Source organism: Notothenia rossii (assembly GCF_949606895.1).
Source record: "Notothenia rossii genome assembly, chromosome: 5".
Lineage (NCBI taxonomy): Eukaryota > Metazoa > Chordata > Actinopteri > Perciformes > Nototheniidae > Notothenia > Notothenia rossii.
Window position 1 is genome coordinate 74,414,682 of NC_136903.1, and position 17,278 is coordinate 74,431,959.

Here is a 17,278-nt window from a genome sequence, read left to right on the forward strand (position 1 = left end):
CACAGAATTTGATTATATTTGTGGGGGCACCGCACCACACCACCCCCCTTTTATGAGATCCATTTGTGACGGACGATATTTAATTGTGGCGGCCCGCCACAAATAAATCAATGTGGGAAATACTGCTGTATATCAATTAGTTATTGCTCCTGTTCATATATTCCATGTCTGAATAATGATATGGTGTTCCTGATCTCAATTCACCTCTTCACTTTGAAAAAAACAAAACAATTAAGAAACACCATGTAAAGCATCAAAATACACTGCACACACAGCCAATACAGAAATGCACTAAAGTTGACTACCAATACAGGGTGTTGAAGCTGACAGCTTAATTTGTATTTAAGTTTAAATGTGCTGATCGTATGATTATGATATTGCTGCAGACATCTGCATGCCTGGGTGTGTTTGTTGGTTTTTCAGCGTTCCCAATTTTTCATCTTTGGCTGTTTTCTATATCTGTTACGCTGAATGTGTATTGAAAAAAGTAAAGGATTCTGCATATGTGAGATCTTTAAATAAATGTAATATCAGAACACACATAAAGATAGAGATGCAGTGCAGTTCTGTACTGTTCATTACTGTATTTCACTAGAACGTTTTAAATATACAAATATAGCTGGTGCATTGTGGAGTGGCTCCTTTACTTTACAGTTGTACATATCTGCATGTTACGACATTTACCAAGAAAACTATTTTAAGCTTGTGATGTCCACAATGTTTGAAATGTAAAGTATACATATTGGGAGGCGTGTGGCGCAGTGGATAGAGCCTTGGTGTTGGGATCAGGGGAGCACAGGTTCAAACCCTAATGTAGTCAGCATGTCGTTGTGTCCCTGGGCAAGACACTTCACCCCAAATTGCTCCTGTGGGGATTGCCGTATTGAGTATGTAAGTCACTTTGGATAAAAGCGTCTAACAAGTAACATATAATGTAATGTATACCAACTGAAGTAATGCAAATGTGAATTCTGTTTCATTTTTTAAATTTAATTTTGACAAGGTACCAAGACTGGAGTGGAGAGAGCAGTTATTGAGTGAAGCTGAATTGGCCATAAGAAGCAAAGGTGGATAGTGTTAACACCGGCAGTGTAGTGATGCTCCATCCAATCATCTCACAGCCGGAATAGCTGCCCTTTCACTATCAAAATAATGAGAGATTGAACACTGCAGGTTACCACAAGGAAAAGGTCAGAGAGATTGATCCCATTCTCATAGATTGATCCCGCTCTCAGAGAAGCTTGCTGAGACATTACACCCATGATCACTCACGTGTGTGTGTGTGTGTGTGTGTGTGTGTGTGTGTGTGTGTGTGTGTGTGTGTGTGTGTGTGTGTGTGTGTGTGTGTGTGTGTGTGTGTGTGTGTGTGTGTGTGTGTGTGTGTGTGTGTGTGTGTGTGTGTGTGTGTGTGTGTGTGTGTGTGTGTGTGTGTATAAAGTGAACTGAAAGAGTGCATGCAAGTATGTATGGGACTACATTTGCATTTGTCGATGTCTATGCTAATGTGGTTAGGTATTAATTAACTAAATTATATAACAGGGCAAATACATTAATTATCCAGACTGCTATCCCCTAATGACAAGCAAAGCTATGCACAGGTGTGTGAATTACAACTTAAAGCGCTCAAATGGGGCTTCATTTGATTAACGCATATGTACCATCTTGTATTAAAACTAACTATGTTTACCGTCTAACTCAATTTAGAATGATTCAATAAAGGCAAAAATGACTTGAATGTGTTGGTGCAAGAAGACCAAGCTCTTATAAGTACCAGAAAAACTACAGGCTATTTGGTAAAAGGTGTTTTAAAACGTGTTAACAAAACAAAAGTACAAAAGTTTGCTTACTTCAGGTAAACGTGCACAACCCCTGCAGGATGGTATCGGAGTTTGTCCACTGTGCTCACAAATGATTCGCTAAATGTGTCATTGCATGCGTACTGTCACATACTGTAGTGGTGAAGTGTCTTTTTTTTCTTCTATAGATGTTGTTGGAACTGAAGTGAGACAATATGACATGTAAGACAGTACATTGTGTTTTGTTGCAGTTAATTCATGTGTGTCCCTTTTTATCTCATTTGTCTTCATTTATATCTTTTGAATGATACTGTAGTAGTGATATCATTATATTGTCTAATCCCAGTGGAATAGTGACTCCACCCTCTAGCTGAAATGCAGATCTGCAGTCTTTCTTTTTATGCTGGGAATTTTTCTTCATGAGAAGAGGTTTCTACTGGAAAGCATTTTCCTTATGAAGACATATCTGCAAAAGTAAAAATGACCCCAGTGGAAATGTTGATCTACCCTAAAATAACTAAACTACACAATTCCCTTTCCTCCGCATGGCTAAAATAAAAAGGTTACATTGTTCAACAGCTCAACTCAAAATCCTTCTCATTAAATGCCTTTTTTTACCGGCAAAAATTAAACTAAAGGCCCAAGTCCCCAAAATTAACATTTCAAAGAAAAGTACACAGATAACAGACATACAGAGCCAAACTGCTAGTATGATATGGAGAAGAGCTGTAACACTTTCTACCCATGGAGGGAGCCAGAGAGCACAGCATTTCATCGAGAGATACTGTATGGAGCCTGTGGGAGCACACACACCCACACAACAACATGCTCTCACAGAGTCAGATTCAAGCACACTGATAAATACGGCACTTGCGCTGGACTGCATAATTAACAACAACCTTTTTAAATGAATCTTATTCCCTGCACTATTGGCAGTGACAGCCACACCCCCTTCCACTTGACTTCTGACACACACACATCAGTTTATTTAGATTTCCTGATCAGCAGAGTGTATCGTATGCCCACACATGTGTAGGCAGACATACTGTGTGTAGCCGGCACAGCCTCAGTATCCCACCCCTCACTGTCAGTCAACTCACAGCAAGAGATTGTCCCTTGCATGGTGTCTCTGCCAGGGATGAGACCACAAGCTGGGCAAATAAATGTCATTAAGTAATGTCATTAAACACAGTCACAAACCTTACCGAGATATAACAGTTTAAACAGAAAGGAAAGATTTCCTACAGAGTATTTGTTTTTATGCCACAATGAAGATCACAAATGAAAACAGAACTGAGTCAATGTCAGAAAGATAGCCAACAACTTCTACAAGGAGCAAGTGGAAGCATGACAGCAACGCAAGGCAACATAAATCATTTGTCATGCATCATGTAAGTTTGACTTGTAAATGTCAAATGTTGTCGACCGTCCATCGTTCAAAAGTTATCCTAATCGTAGCCTTCGCGTCTTTACCATCAAAACAACTTTCGGCATTATCTAAATGTAAAAACTATTTCACAGTGCACACAAGTGCTGGCCACGTCAACCTTCAAAATAAGAACTGAACAGAGGAAAACCATGTCAAAACAAAGGCAGAAATCACCATAATAATCCTTCAAGTTCTGTCTCACAGAGATTAATGAGGCGTACAACAGAGGAGGTCATCATTAATTTGTAACAAGTGAAGGTCAGCGGAGCAGAGGGTCAGTGTGAATTATTAACTACAGCATGCAGGGGCGCGCTGCCAAGCAGGTGGGAATGGGGTGAGATTAAGGTGAGTGGGGAAATATGTCTCGCACCCATACACACACTCATTTCATACAACGAGCAAAAGAGCAGAGACACACCCCGAGTATGGACATTAAAAAATGCAGCAGTAGCATTCAAAGGCTACATTTAATCAGATGTAATTCCCTACAAATCACCATACTCACTTTATTCAATCTTGATACAACGCCATAATATTCACATACGAATCAAAGATCAGCAGAGCAGGTTACTCTATTAAAGCCCTATCAGAGCCATTTAAACCTCCGTATCCATTTCTATTATGCACAGTCTGAATGAGCAGTAGTTTGAAACTACCAAGTGTGCAGCGCTAGGCGTGAGCGAGCACATGTCGCAGCAGAGAGCCAGGCTGTGCCACACCACGCCGGGCTCTGACAGGTCAAGCAGAGTCAGCAGGTATATAGGTTAATCCCCTGGGACTCCTTCAATGGGGACACGTGGTCAGGCCTGTGGATTAGTGAGGAAATGAAGGATCATCCACTGAGGAAGCAGGACTCAACTACAGTCACAGTCACTCATACTATAAGGATCCTCACTGTGCATTCAGAGGAAATATATAAATATATAGAAAATTGAGAAGCATGTTCAATAGGCCATCCTGCAGGTAGACCATTTCTGAGAAGTCGCTGTTTTGAACTTTTATTCATATTTAAAAATAAGACAATTATTTAAAAAAGAATAGTAGTTATAGTAGTAAAGCTGTAAAAAAAGACTAAAATGCTATTTGTACTCAGTTCTACTGAAAATCTAAACATGCTTTATGGTCAAAACTCAGCAAGCAAGCCTCTACACATCCTGCCACTGAATGTGTCCGTACACTTTGGACTTAGAATCAAACACAGCTAGCTGCTATATATTTCCTCAAGACTAGGAGTATACAGCCAACGCGTCTGTAACACTGTCCTCAGTTAAAGAGGTGCTCTGAGCTTAATTATATTGCAAGCATGCTGACATGCTCACAAAATGCCCTGCCTATCTATTCATTTATAAAATAGTTCTGGACTAAAGCAGTAGATCAATTGGTCGACTGACGGCTGAACATCATTCTGATTTAAAGTGTAATTCTGCTTGCATGGATTAAAAGAGACATGTTTAAGTCAAAAATGTACACGGTTTATTCTTATTCAGCTTATGCCTAACTTTATGTATATAAAGAAGTACACTAACAACATTTTAAAAGTAGAAGACTTATCCAAAACATTGGAAAGCTACATATGAAATTACTTGTTATAGTGTCTTGCCCCAGGAGAACAGCATGTAATTTGCCATTAAGTGTGTGTGTGCATCTCCTGTCCTGAAGGGGCTGCGAAGCATACTGCAGGGTGAGGTCATGTTTCTGCCCTTTCTTTGACTTAATCTGTCTGCTTGTATTTGTTTTAACGGGGCAACAGGTTTCCTCTTTTCGCCCAGCCCACAGGAAGATGTCAGTGACACTGTCCTGCCTCAGAAGGGGCTCACAATACATACATGAGACACAGTCAAAAGCAGCAAGACATCCCATTGATCCCAACAGATAATTCTGTCTTAAAGCATGTTTATACATATCTTCATTTTAAACTGAAACAGAGTGGTAGATATATTTTCTGCTTTATAATATCCTGGCAGGTTTACATTTAGAGAACACTTTTCAAGCACATTGCTACAGTATTGGTTCTGTAAAGTTATCAAGCCATTTCAATAGGAAAAATCTTTATTTGAATGTCTCTTTTAGTTTAAACATTTCGTAATTAGGAGTGTTTGAGCATTAAGTAAAAGGTTTAATCTTAGAAACAACCTAAAAGGGACCTTAGAAAGTGGCTGCAGCAGCTTTTTAACTAAGCTACTAATATGGTATATAATAACCCTAATCCATCGCCTCCATAATGTCTAAATATAACTACATCTTTAAGAGAGATTTTGGATCCCCCTCTTTCATGCCTCAAAGAAGTGAAATCTTTCCGAGAGGATAAGAACAATCCAATATCCCACTCCACACACTTCAGGACAGAAGTCAGGGGACGACTGCAGCTGTTCTGAAGGCAGAGGATGGTTCAGTGTTTTCTCCGTTGTTTTGTTTTGGTGAGCCTTTTAGCTCAGCTCTGCTAATTTGCCCTGAGCATATTAAATACGTCTTGCTGTGTTTATCCTTCTGCAATATTGAAAAAGCACCCAGAGCTGCAGCACACAGCTCAAATTAGTTTAACGAATGCACCTCTCTCTGTGGTCAAACTGTCTGAGCTGTGCAGTCAGTAAGAAGTAATTGATGCAGTTTATTTTCACCTTCCTACACTACCAACCTTATATTTCCTGTCTCATTCGCTGTTCTACGCCTTTTGATGCTTTAATCAGGATATACGCTTTATGTCAGCAAGATAACAAGACAGATGATCGGCATTGTGGCTTGATAAGATTACGGCAGTAATGTATGTAATGTACATACAACAGTATAGTTTGTCTGCAGCATCATAGAGAGGATAAGGGGGATAATTAGCTCACTGCTTTGGACACAAAGGAAGATTTGACTAGCATTTTTGCTAAACGCCTCCTAGGCTGAAACAGAATTAAGGCAGTGGCAAAATAACATTCAAACCTCCAAACATAAATCTGTTTTCTAAAATGTTAATCAAGCAGCAAAACAAACCTCATTTTACACTGTGGTTGGCAGCCAAGCCCAAACAAGTCATGTGTCTTATCGCATATGTCTGTCCCCAGGACAAGTTAATCAGGCTGTCTCCTCGGCCTGTTTCATTTTAGATGAGATTCTAATACTCCTGCCAGGCGAATTTACAGCTATCAGCCAAGCAAATACAATTCATGTATCGCACATCTATCTTTTAGACAAGTTACTCAAGCTTTAACATATCACCAGCAGTGAGCACAAGTCAGGTGATGACTTTACTAAAATGAGTCCAGCAAACATATATGTGTGTTAACTCTACACTAGTCTCTCAGACAGGTTGTTCCTTGTTCATGTGACTCGATGTACAAATATATTTTAACACGTTTAGCAAGTCTGTAGGGCAGAGCGGGCTTCAGCATCCTTTGAGTAAGAATGGGATTTGTACATACTGTATAGGAGTAGTAAATACATACCTCAAATAAAAAGACATAATTCACTTCACAATATGTGTCAATTACAACAGCAGAAATTGCAGATGCAAGCCTTTGAGAAAACACTTCCAACAAACTGAAACATAATGTGAGAAAGGTTTATGTCAATTGGCTATATCCAGAAAATAAAAATAGTTTAAAGCACCTGAATTAATTTTAATCTATAATCACAAATATAAATGACTGCATGCAAAGCCGAAGCTCAATTCTGATTGGTGTACAGAAATTGCTAACGTCAATTCTCCAATTCAGTCCCGCATGAAAATATGCATTTATAAATCTGTAAAGTAAAACATTCAACCTATTGTTATTAGATACTCTGATACAGCTTTTTACACTGACTGGTATAAAAAGTGTATGCATGAATGGTCCTGTTTTCAAATAAAAATAAAAAAACAATACATTTGAGACCAAACCCCCTATTTTTGTGAAGTGAGATGTTTACTGGAAAACCACAGTGACCAAGTGAACCCATTAAGCACTATTATCCTCCCTTGTGTTGTTGTGTCACGCCCTCAGCAGTAAACTGTAATGGCAGTGGAGCCACAGTGTCTTTGCTCATGGAGGCAGTGGGAGGACCGTCTCTTTGGCTGAGGGTAATGATCCTCGTGCTGCTTTTGCGATTGTTAATACTGCTCTCAGGCCAGACCCCCACAACTGATGTGGTCATCTTCACTGCTGCCCGACAGCTGCAGCACTGAGAAGATTAGAAAGGGGTTAAATGTCATATCTGAGCGATCAGTGAGCTTTATCTCTTTCAATTTGTCTCTCAATCTCCTGCTCTCTTTCATTATAGTTCTCCCTCTGTCTGGCTGTGTTTTTTTTGTTCCCCTGAAATACAACTACACGTCTCTGTTCCATAATCACACATTTGTGTCGCCAGCCTTTTAGTATTTGCCGACTATAAGCATAGCGCACACTCAACTAACCCCATCCTTCTTTCTTAATGCCAGCATTAGGGAGTAGCATCATGCCTGAGGTGCTGCCGAGAAGAGAGAGCGGTACCGATGAGGCGGGTGAAGTGATGTGTGGAGACAAGAGGGCCCAAAAGAAGGGGTGGGAGGACTGCTCCAGCCCACCTCTGTGGCTCTGACAGTGAGGATAGGCCCAGCACTGCCAGCGGCCCCTGGAGCAGAGCTAAAGCTTGTTAGCATAGCCACCAGGCCTGAGGATGATGAGTTCTGAAGAGGTGATTAAGCCATTGCTGAGGTCCCTTGTGTAGGCTTCAAAGCTCATACACTGGTAGGAAAGGAAGGGCATTTGAAGATAGATGCACGGAAAAAGGACTGGAGGGGTTATTCAAGTTCAATATTGTCACTGGGCTCTTACATAGATATTTATCAAGAGAGCTGATATTTCTGCGGGTAGAGGCAGGGCGTGGACGGGTCGAGGGTGACCTCAGAGAAATCTCGTGAAAAACACTAGATTAGCAGAATAAGGTACGTGAGATGCAATCCTGCCTGTCATGAGGGGCTGATACTTTTAGATGTTCCTCTCCTTTCAGTCTTAGGTTTGGATTCAGGAAATACAGTTTGACAGTTCAAAAATGTTATGAAGCACGAGCCAGATAAGACTAGAATGTACAAGCAGTTGTGGGAGCACTGGATCCCTCAGCAGGCCTGTGATGTACAGAACTAAGCAAAGTGTGTACATCTCCAGCTCAGACTGAGCACAGAGCCTGCCGCCAAACACAAAGGTCCCAGAGAGGAGAGTGAGTGGCATTTAAGCCTCCAGACCAGCGGGCCATCTGTGCTGGGTGCCACATAATCTCAACAGGAAGCTGGCGCCGTTGTACATCACATCATCTTCCTGTCTTCTAATCTAACACAGCACAGTCACACACACTGCATTTTGTCAGTGAGCACATTGTGGCCTAAGAATTTGGGATGAACATGCCTCGTGACATTTAAATTGAACACGTACCGCATATTTAGAAAAACAGGGTTTACGTGAAAAAACCTTTGTTTCACCATTATATTTTTTTCAGCGCTAACAAATTAATCATTAAGTCAAAATGGTCTCAGTTTAATCATCCAACAAGGCTTACTATTCTCAGATGGCACTCATTTGTGTGGGTGGATCTTTACAATGGTGTGTTGGGGTTAAGCATCATACTCGAGGGGATCACTACACTCCCTCAACACGGATTACAAACACACTCAACTATTATCTCCTTCTAAAAGACACCCCCCCCCCCCAGAACACAAACACATGAAGAAACACACCCTTCTCTGTCTCTTTTGGTTTGTGTCTGTATCACCTCTCATAGACACTCTGTCTTATTCTGTGCAGGGTTTTAAAATGCTCACCCTGATGTTGCTGCTAAACCAACAGAGCGTGGACTGAATCAAGAGGGCTGAGTACCCGTGTTGCAATGTCAACTGCAAGCGATTCAACCAGAAGTAATTGCCAATTCAATCAATGTGTCAACAGCAAGCAGTAGACAGGAGGAAGACGAATGCAAACGGAGGGAGAGGAGGACTGAAACATGGACAGAGAAGGAGAGAGTTTGTGTATATCCAACAACCTGACAACAACTGAAACAAGAGAACCGGGTCATCACATTAAAGGGGAACATTTCCAGCATCAGACACGTCACTTAAATCTGTTTTATCTTAAAAAGATAAAGCATTAGATAAAGAGCTGATATACAAGCCAACAATTTATTATTTCTTCTGGATTACTGGCAGTTTTACAGCGAAGTGAGTCAGGAACACGCAGTTCACACATTTTAAATGATTTGAAATAACAGGAGGGTGACATAAAATGATGTGTGAGGGTCTCAATATTGTATGTGTGTGTGTACGTGTGTTTGCAGAGCTGGAAAATGTTTAAAGGAGCAGATGCTACCATTAGCATTTTAAAATAGGAGTCAGTGGCATAATGGAACATAGGGATGGTTGAAATCAGACTGAGATGTAGTTATGGGTAATCATATTTTCTTAGTTGTTATTTGTATCTAAGTAAAGCGCAATCAAATAAGACTGTTTTTCTGTAGTCTTTAATAATTATTCATAATAATTCATCAACATTTATGGTTTAACAGTAAACAAATATAGCATATTTGCATAATACTACTGAAGCTCTACTGTGTCTAATCTGAAGGTTCTAAGTACTGTGTTTCTGTGGGCGTGAAGACATGCATCCTGGCATGTACAGCATGTGAATGACGCATGTGGGCGTGTGACTCTGAAACACAGTGCAAGTACTACATATGCACTGGCCTTTTACGAGAACACAGCGCATACAGGGCAAAGGAATATGGAAGTATTAAAAGGTGGAAAGCAGCTGATTGAGGCTGGGTGGGTGTTTGAGACTGTGATGGTGTACCACCATCATCAGTTTGGGAGCAGGCAGACTGAGCATGGCAGGATTGGATGCATGATGCTGGCAGCCATCTGGCTTTGGATTGGACTCCTGAGGGAGACAAAGGCTGGTGCCAACCTTCAGAACACACTTCCAGCTTGTTTGAGAAAGAATGACATGTTCATCTATTCTGTGGGTCCATGTGGGAGAGGCAACTGTGTTCCTGCAGAGTTCTGGCACATGAGCAAATACTAAGCGTTCTAGGTATTTCACTGTATGCCGGTGGAGTCTTCAAGGTCACTGCATTTAAAAGCAAATTGTAGCCCTGAATGGAAAAGTAGCAATAACATCCCTTCAAGAATGTAATTAATCGGGTATTTGTATAGCTCTCAGAAGCTGTTTGATAGAAGAATCTTAAAAAATTAAATTAAGAAAGGTTTGAAAAATCAAAGATTAAAAATGTATAATTGAATCATGCTATCTGTATTTTCTCATTATCAAAATGCCATTGTGTGCTAACTAAACATCCTGTGTTCTCAGCACAGAGAACTGAGCCAATATATAGACGGTGTTGCACACTGTTGAGAGTCTCTCTTTGCACAGCCTCTGACCGTAATTTCTTTGTCACAGCTGAGTATATCACAGAATAAAACTGTGAGAGGGCCTTTGTGTGTGTGTGTGTGTGTGTGTGTGTGTGTGTGTGTGTGTGTGTGCGTGCGTGTGCGTGTGCGTGTGCGTGTGCGTGTGTGTGTGTGTGTGTGTGTGTGTGTGTGTGTGTGTGTGTGTGTGTGTGTGTGTGTGTGTGTGTGTGTGTGTGTGTGTGTGTGTGTGTGTGTGTGTGTGTGTGTGTGTGTGTGTGTGTGTGTGTGTGATTATGTAAGCTTGTCACGATAATTACGTTACTGATGAATGGACACCTTGACCATCTCTGCTGGCCTCATTACAGCTCATTGTCTTATCACGTTTGTTCACATCGGAATGTCACACACATTTAGCCAACATGTTGCCAGAATAAACGGAAGATTTTTCCCAACCATTGAAATGCTGTCTCGCAGCGACAGTGATCCAGGTGAAGTTGAGACAACGTGAGGCTATGAGGTGTTTGAACAGATACCATCCAAAAAGTTTGGATTTGTTTTGCCTGAGTATTTGTTTTGGTGAGTAGTGTTTTATCATAAACAATGAAAACATTCTGGTAACAGTGATCTAAGTAGCAGACAGAATGTAAAAAAAATAGCAACAAATATATGTATTTAAGCTCTGTATCGTTTCTGGTTGACTAGGCCACAGTTAATCTTTACTTTCTTGACACATCACCGGTATGCTGATATTAAACTGAAGTTTGTCTGATCTGCTTTAATCATTTAGAGGATGAGAGATAGTCTTATTAAGAAGTTTAAAAAAGCCTTTTTAGACTGAAGAGGCAAGTGTAAATGTTGGAATAAAACTGCTCTGAGTTTCAAAAGGAGTTAAATTGTTTGACATGACAACCACATTTATATTATTAAAGGGTAAATTGGCTTTTTGTGACTTTAAGTACAGTTTTTTTGCTCCCTGGTAAATCATATAAGATTCTAACATCTCGAATACAACCTGCCCCTGATACCAAGCTGCAAACAAACAGATAACTGCAGTAAAACTAACACTAACTAACGTACACATTTCTCACATGTATGCAACATACAAACAGGCATTAATGCACACTCACCTTATGTGACATGTGAAATCAAACACAGCACTCTCCCTGCTCAACAATGCATGAAGTATTTATAATGTTCTCTCTCGTTGAATTATTGATGAACTATGTTTTCGGTTTCTCTACACTTTTTCTACAGTTATGTTAGAAATCCAGTCCTTTTCTCTAACAGTCCATTCAGGGCCTTCGTCCTGTTATACACAAAGCCACTTCTATATCATAATAATAGACATACAGTGATAGATCAGTATGCCTAACCATGAAAGCATTATGTTATCCATATGAAAATGAAATAGTGAGACTCCTAGGAACTGAAACCCAATGCAATGTCAAACACACGTCCACCTGTACTTAGTTTCAAGAGGCATGACATGTTCTGCCTCTAGAGGCTGGATAGTCTGTAGTACTATAAGCATTTCAGTGACGAGGAGTGACACGAAGTGTATTGTCTATTAAATTAAGAAGCAGACACTCCAGCGAAAAATATATTAAGTCTGTTTGCAACCATACTCTGGGGAGACGACAATGACACAAGGTTGTTTTTAATCTCCTTGAGAAGCGTAATGGGGGAGGAAACAGTCCCAAAACAAGGACATCTTATTTACTCAGAGTCACACAAGACTTGAAGCACTAATTGATGTGAAATATCGTGCAACATTACAAACAGTTGGCTTCCTCTCGCTCATTATCTGTGATTCCTCCTACTTCTCAATCTATCACCTCTTTCCTTTCTCTCCTCCTCCGTTCTGCCACTCTTTCTCACACAGACACTGGCATCCTTGGTCTCATCATAGATTCAAAAGGAGCCGACTTTGTTTAAAAAAAAAAGATGATACAGCTCAGCTTAATTTATTCTGAATGAATTACTCAGTGTGTCCCTCATGTGGTGACGGAATATGTATTTTCATGAATATTTCTAGCAACTTTCTGATTTACTCAAGCTACAGATCGTTCTTTTAAATCCTCCCATAATACTGTTACACACATACATTACAGGCTACAAGTCATGTTTTACGTGTGATAAAGCAAAGTCAATAACTATGACTATACAGTATAACAGAACTGTGTATGTTTAAATAATTTAAGCCAATTTGTATACATTTTTTTCACTTTTGTTCATGTTTTCGCCTCTTCCTCAGTGAGGCGAAACCTGTTTTTTCTGTTTTACAGTACAGAAAAACCCAAACTTTGCCTACCGCTATTTATTGTATTAAAAAAAGAGAACCTTAGTCAAATGTGGGCGATGTGTTTTTATTACTACCACGTAGTTTAAAAATGTTTTGTTCTTCTTAAAAATAGCGTTAATTGCCATGGCACAAACTGAGCAGCTCATTTGCATTTCATCCACTTTGTCACTTTTCATTAGCTGAGCATTTCCTGAGCTGTCACCAGTGCAGGAGGACTTTGTTAACTGTAAATGTTTCATCTTATAGGAGAAATAACAAGCTTTTGAAAGATGTGGTAATCCAATTGCAAATCCCTTTCTACCGTGCTGGTAAAAAGTATTGTCTATGTAGCCGCAGCCTGATAAAGCCTGTTTCTGTTTTTCCTGAATCCCTTCATTGCAACGCTATCACATAAGGACGGGCAGACGGACATTTTGCCATGATGACACACAGATTTACAAGGTGAAACCCATACCTGCATCTGGTCAATATGGTATATCCTTTTCATTGTTCTCTACTATTTCAAGTCAATTGTCACAAACCAACTTGGCACAGTTTTAACTCACAGTTTTAAGTCTATCATCTATCGGACCAGACCAGTGACACATGAAGGAATAAAGTACCTAAAGGCTTTTCACCACACATGATGAAAACAGGAATAAGTGATTACAATGCAGCTTGCAACAGGCAAAAAACAAGTTAGAGAAAAAGCAGGGACAGAAAAACAGTAAAAGTTTGGAGTGATTAGGAGAAGATGAGGAGAAATAATGTGCCAAACAGGCTGTGTGGAAATCAAGCTGAGAAACCCAGATTCAAAGTACAAAGCCTCACACCATGTCCAAATGGTTCTCACCCACTCTCGAGCGACCAGCCTGCCAGCTCACATGGAATAACAACACATACGGTTCACAGGTTTGAAAAGAAAGCACCTTGTGCTGGATTGAGGCCGTAGCCATCAACGCAGAAACACATCTTATAACAGATCCTCTCATAAAAACAAAGCAACATCAGTCTTAAAGTTGTATCAGACTCTCAGCATCTTAGCAGCCGAGCATGAAAGGGACGCCTGACAAACAAATTATCCCTGTTTCCATAGCGATCTATGAATGGCCTGTGCTAGTGCCTGTGACAACCAGATGCCTGGGAAGACAAGGCTAGCCCATAAAAAGCCAGTGCTCTGCAGAAAGCTTGTTATTACTGCTATCATTCAATTGGACTTGATTTGCATAATTAAACTCTGTTATTGCCTGGCTCTGGGAGCTACTGCAAGACTCTGCTCTGCTGCCCTTCCTCATAATAGAGGACCAGGGGCACTTCAGAGAGGAATATACTCTCAGCTGACTACTAGATGTCATTAATCAATACTAATATTATCCATTAAATTGAACTTGATAAGGCTGTGTTTTTGTGGTCCATTTCATATATTTCTGTGCAGCTCCGGGGTAGAGTGCACACTGATGATGTGAGTCACAGCCTGGACTTCACTCTGCTACATACATGAGAGGCCCTGACAGAGCAGAACATAGCAGGTCCTGACCGAGAAACACAGAGAGAGAAAGGCAGAAGAAAAGAGAAGTAGCTCACAGGCTTACATAAAGCAATGTGTGTACATGCTGCATAGTACAGAACCTGCAGCTCGAAAATACAAATACCAACCCTTCTTGTGCAGAAATGTTGTTTTATACAAATTCTTTGCATGAAATATTTTGAAACAATTGGTCGATCCCTCCTCTGTGTTAAAGAACAAATCTAATGGAATAAAATAAATACTAAATACTAAGAATCAATAATAACCATCACAGATATACAGAAGGGCATCTTGAAGAACCTCAGAGACAGAGCAAACAGAGACAATTGTTGGCCAACTGACAGCACCCGAAGCCAAATACTTGAATCATGACCACAATAATCCTTTTAAATTGCAGCTATTCACTCAAAGACCATGCGACCGCAAAAGGATAACAACACGACCCATTCAACTGTACTATGACACAGCATTTCCACAGAAACTGGTCAATAAATCATTTCATACAGGGAATCCCTTGCAATGACCAGCTGTCACTTTGTTACGAGCAGCTAAAAGCCAAACAAATTGAGAGTCTTACCTCGACGAGGTGTGGAGTTGGATTGAATCCACACAGGTTGCACACTTGCTGGTGGCACTGTGTGCAGGTGTTGTAGTTGGGTTGCTCTGCTGTGTTGCTGATGTTGAGGCCTGTCTTGCAGAGAGGACAAGAAGCTTTAGGTTTAGAGGCTTCCGGGGAAGCGTGCTGTTGTTGCTGCTGAGCAGGGCCTCGAGGCCCTTGGTGTGCGGGCTGGGGTCCTGAGGGTTTACTCGCCGCAGGCCCTGGACCAGGAGGTCCCCCTGGTTTGGGCGCCGTTTTGGGTGGCGGTTGTTGGGGTTGAGTAGTCTCAGATATGAGAGTGCTGGCTTGGTTAAGAAGAGAAGCACCAAAACCAAACAACTTTCCAAAAGTCTGCTCTGGAGGCGGCGGCTGCCGCGAAGGGGAGCTCCCCGCACTGCGAGTCTGATCCTGGCGGGGGTGCTGGGGATGGTGGGCGGGAGAGTTGTGGGACAGATCAGGCTGAGATGGGGCCTTGGCCATGCCGGGGAGAGCCACTGCCCCTGGAGGGAGTCTCACTTTTTGCTGACCCGGGCCACCAGGACCTGTCTGTCTGGTAGGACCAGAAGCTGGAGGGTGGGCGTGTCCTGGAGGATGGGCCTGAGGATGGGCCTGCGCTGGAGGATGGGCCTGCGCTGGAGGATGGGCCTGAGCTGGATGATGGGCCTGCGCTGGAGGATGGGCCTGTGCTGGAGGATGGGCCTGAGCTGGATGATGGGCCTGCGCTGCAGGGTGGGCCTGTGCTGGATGATGGGCCTGCACTGGAGGGTGGGCCTGCGCTGGAGGGTGGGCCTGTGCTGGATGATGGGCCTGCGCTGGAGGGTGGGCCTGCGCTGGAGGGTGGGCCTGCGCTGGAGGGTGGGCCTGTGCTGGATGATGGGCCTGCGCTGGAGGGTGGGCCTGCGCTGGAGGGTGGGCCTGCGCTGGAGGCTGCGTCTGAGGCGGGGGCTGCGTCTGAGGGGTGGGCTGTGTTTGAGTTGAAGGATCAGGCTTAAGTTCTGGTTTGGCTGCATGAGAAGGAGAGTGTATCTGTTGCTGACTCTTGGAGCGTGGTGTGGTCATGTCCATCCCCAACGCTCTCTGCATCTGACAGTTCAGACACAGCCACTCCTGTACCTATGAATGACAAAGATGAAAAACAATAACAATTAGTTATGGCATAAAATCTTAATATTTAAGTTAATAAATGACTTTGGGTTTTTAAAGAAACAGTCGAACATATTCGGAAAGATCTTTATTTGCTTTCAAAAAAGTGTTGGATAGAAAAACGTATTACACACTTTACATCTTAAACTCATAAAATGAATTGTGTTAGCAGTGAGTTACAGGTGTGCTAAAAGGCAGATTATGAGAGAGCCAGCTGTTTTCATCCTCTCTTTAGTTTAGTACAAAGCTAACCACCTGCTGATGGCAGCTTTATATTTATTGTGCAAACATTCTAATTCTATCCAAATAAGAATGTTACTCTCTGCAAGAAAGCAAATACTTTAAAAAAAAACAAGCTAAAAATTGTTAAACTGACAGGGCTATTGTAAATGATAAGAATTGTAAATAATGAATTAAAAAAAATATATATATAAAAAAGTTTATATTATATTCTCCCATTGGCTCAGTGAATGCCCCACTTCCTGTTCACTGTCCAAAGATATTAAAGTAACATGAACTACAATCTCTAAACTGCCTCTAGGTGTGAATGTGAACACGAGTGTGTTGATCTGTTTATGTGACGGACTGGCCCCCCCACTTCCCTTCATCCAATACAAGCTGGGATAGCCTCCAGCCTGCTCTGAATAGGAAACATTGTGTATAGAAAATGATAGAATGCTGGAATAATCATGAGTGATGTATAATATCTCATTGAGGAAGGATTTAAGCTCCCCGTGCCTTGACATGGAAATGTATGGGTAAACATAATTTACCCATAGAAAAAAATCTTAGGAAATTGACGTGACAGACGAGGTGAACTCTGGACTTCCTCAATAAATCATGGACGCCCTGATTTGGTATCTTCCTTGGCATCCTCTGTGTGTATCTTGCCTTTTTGCTTTCTCTTACATCCCTACTCATTATACACCATATTCCCTTTCTCATTAAAATCCTCCCCTGTTCCTCCTCGTGTTCCACCTGCTGTTGTCATTTCATTTATGTCTTTACCTCTCCTATCTTTTGCTCCCTATAGGCGTGCAAGAAGGTAAAAGTCAGAAAGAGGGATAGCACATATGCGTGATAATTGGCTTCCTGGTGCTTTGACAGCTGCCACACTATTGTAGATGTCTTGGATTCATGGTCATTACATAATGCCCTAATGCATTA

At 41.5% G+C, this 17,278-nt stretch overlaps 1 protein-coding gene across 2 annotated transcripts in view; it reads right to left on the reverse strand.

The window, feature by feature from the left end:
- Positions 1-17,278, reverse strand: part of bsnb (bassoon (presynaptic cytomatrix protein) b) — a 57,648-nt gene that overhangs the window by 21,435 nt on the left and 18,935 nt on the right. For both annotated transcript variants that reach the window (XM_079683406.1, XM_079683407.1), the window contains exon 3: positions 14,948-16,081. In XM_079683406.1, coding sequence (XP_079539532.1) covers positions 14,948-16,081 — 1,134 coding nt within the window. The remainder of the gene's footprint in view (positions 1-14,947; positions 16,082-17,278) is intronic.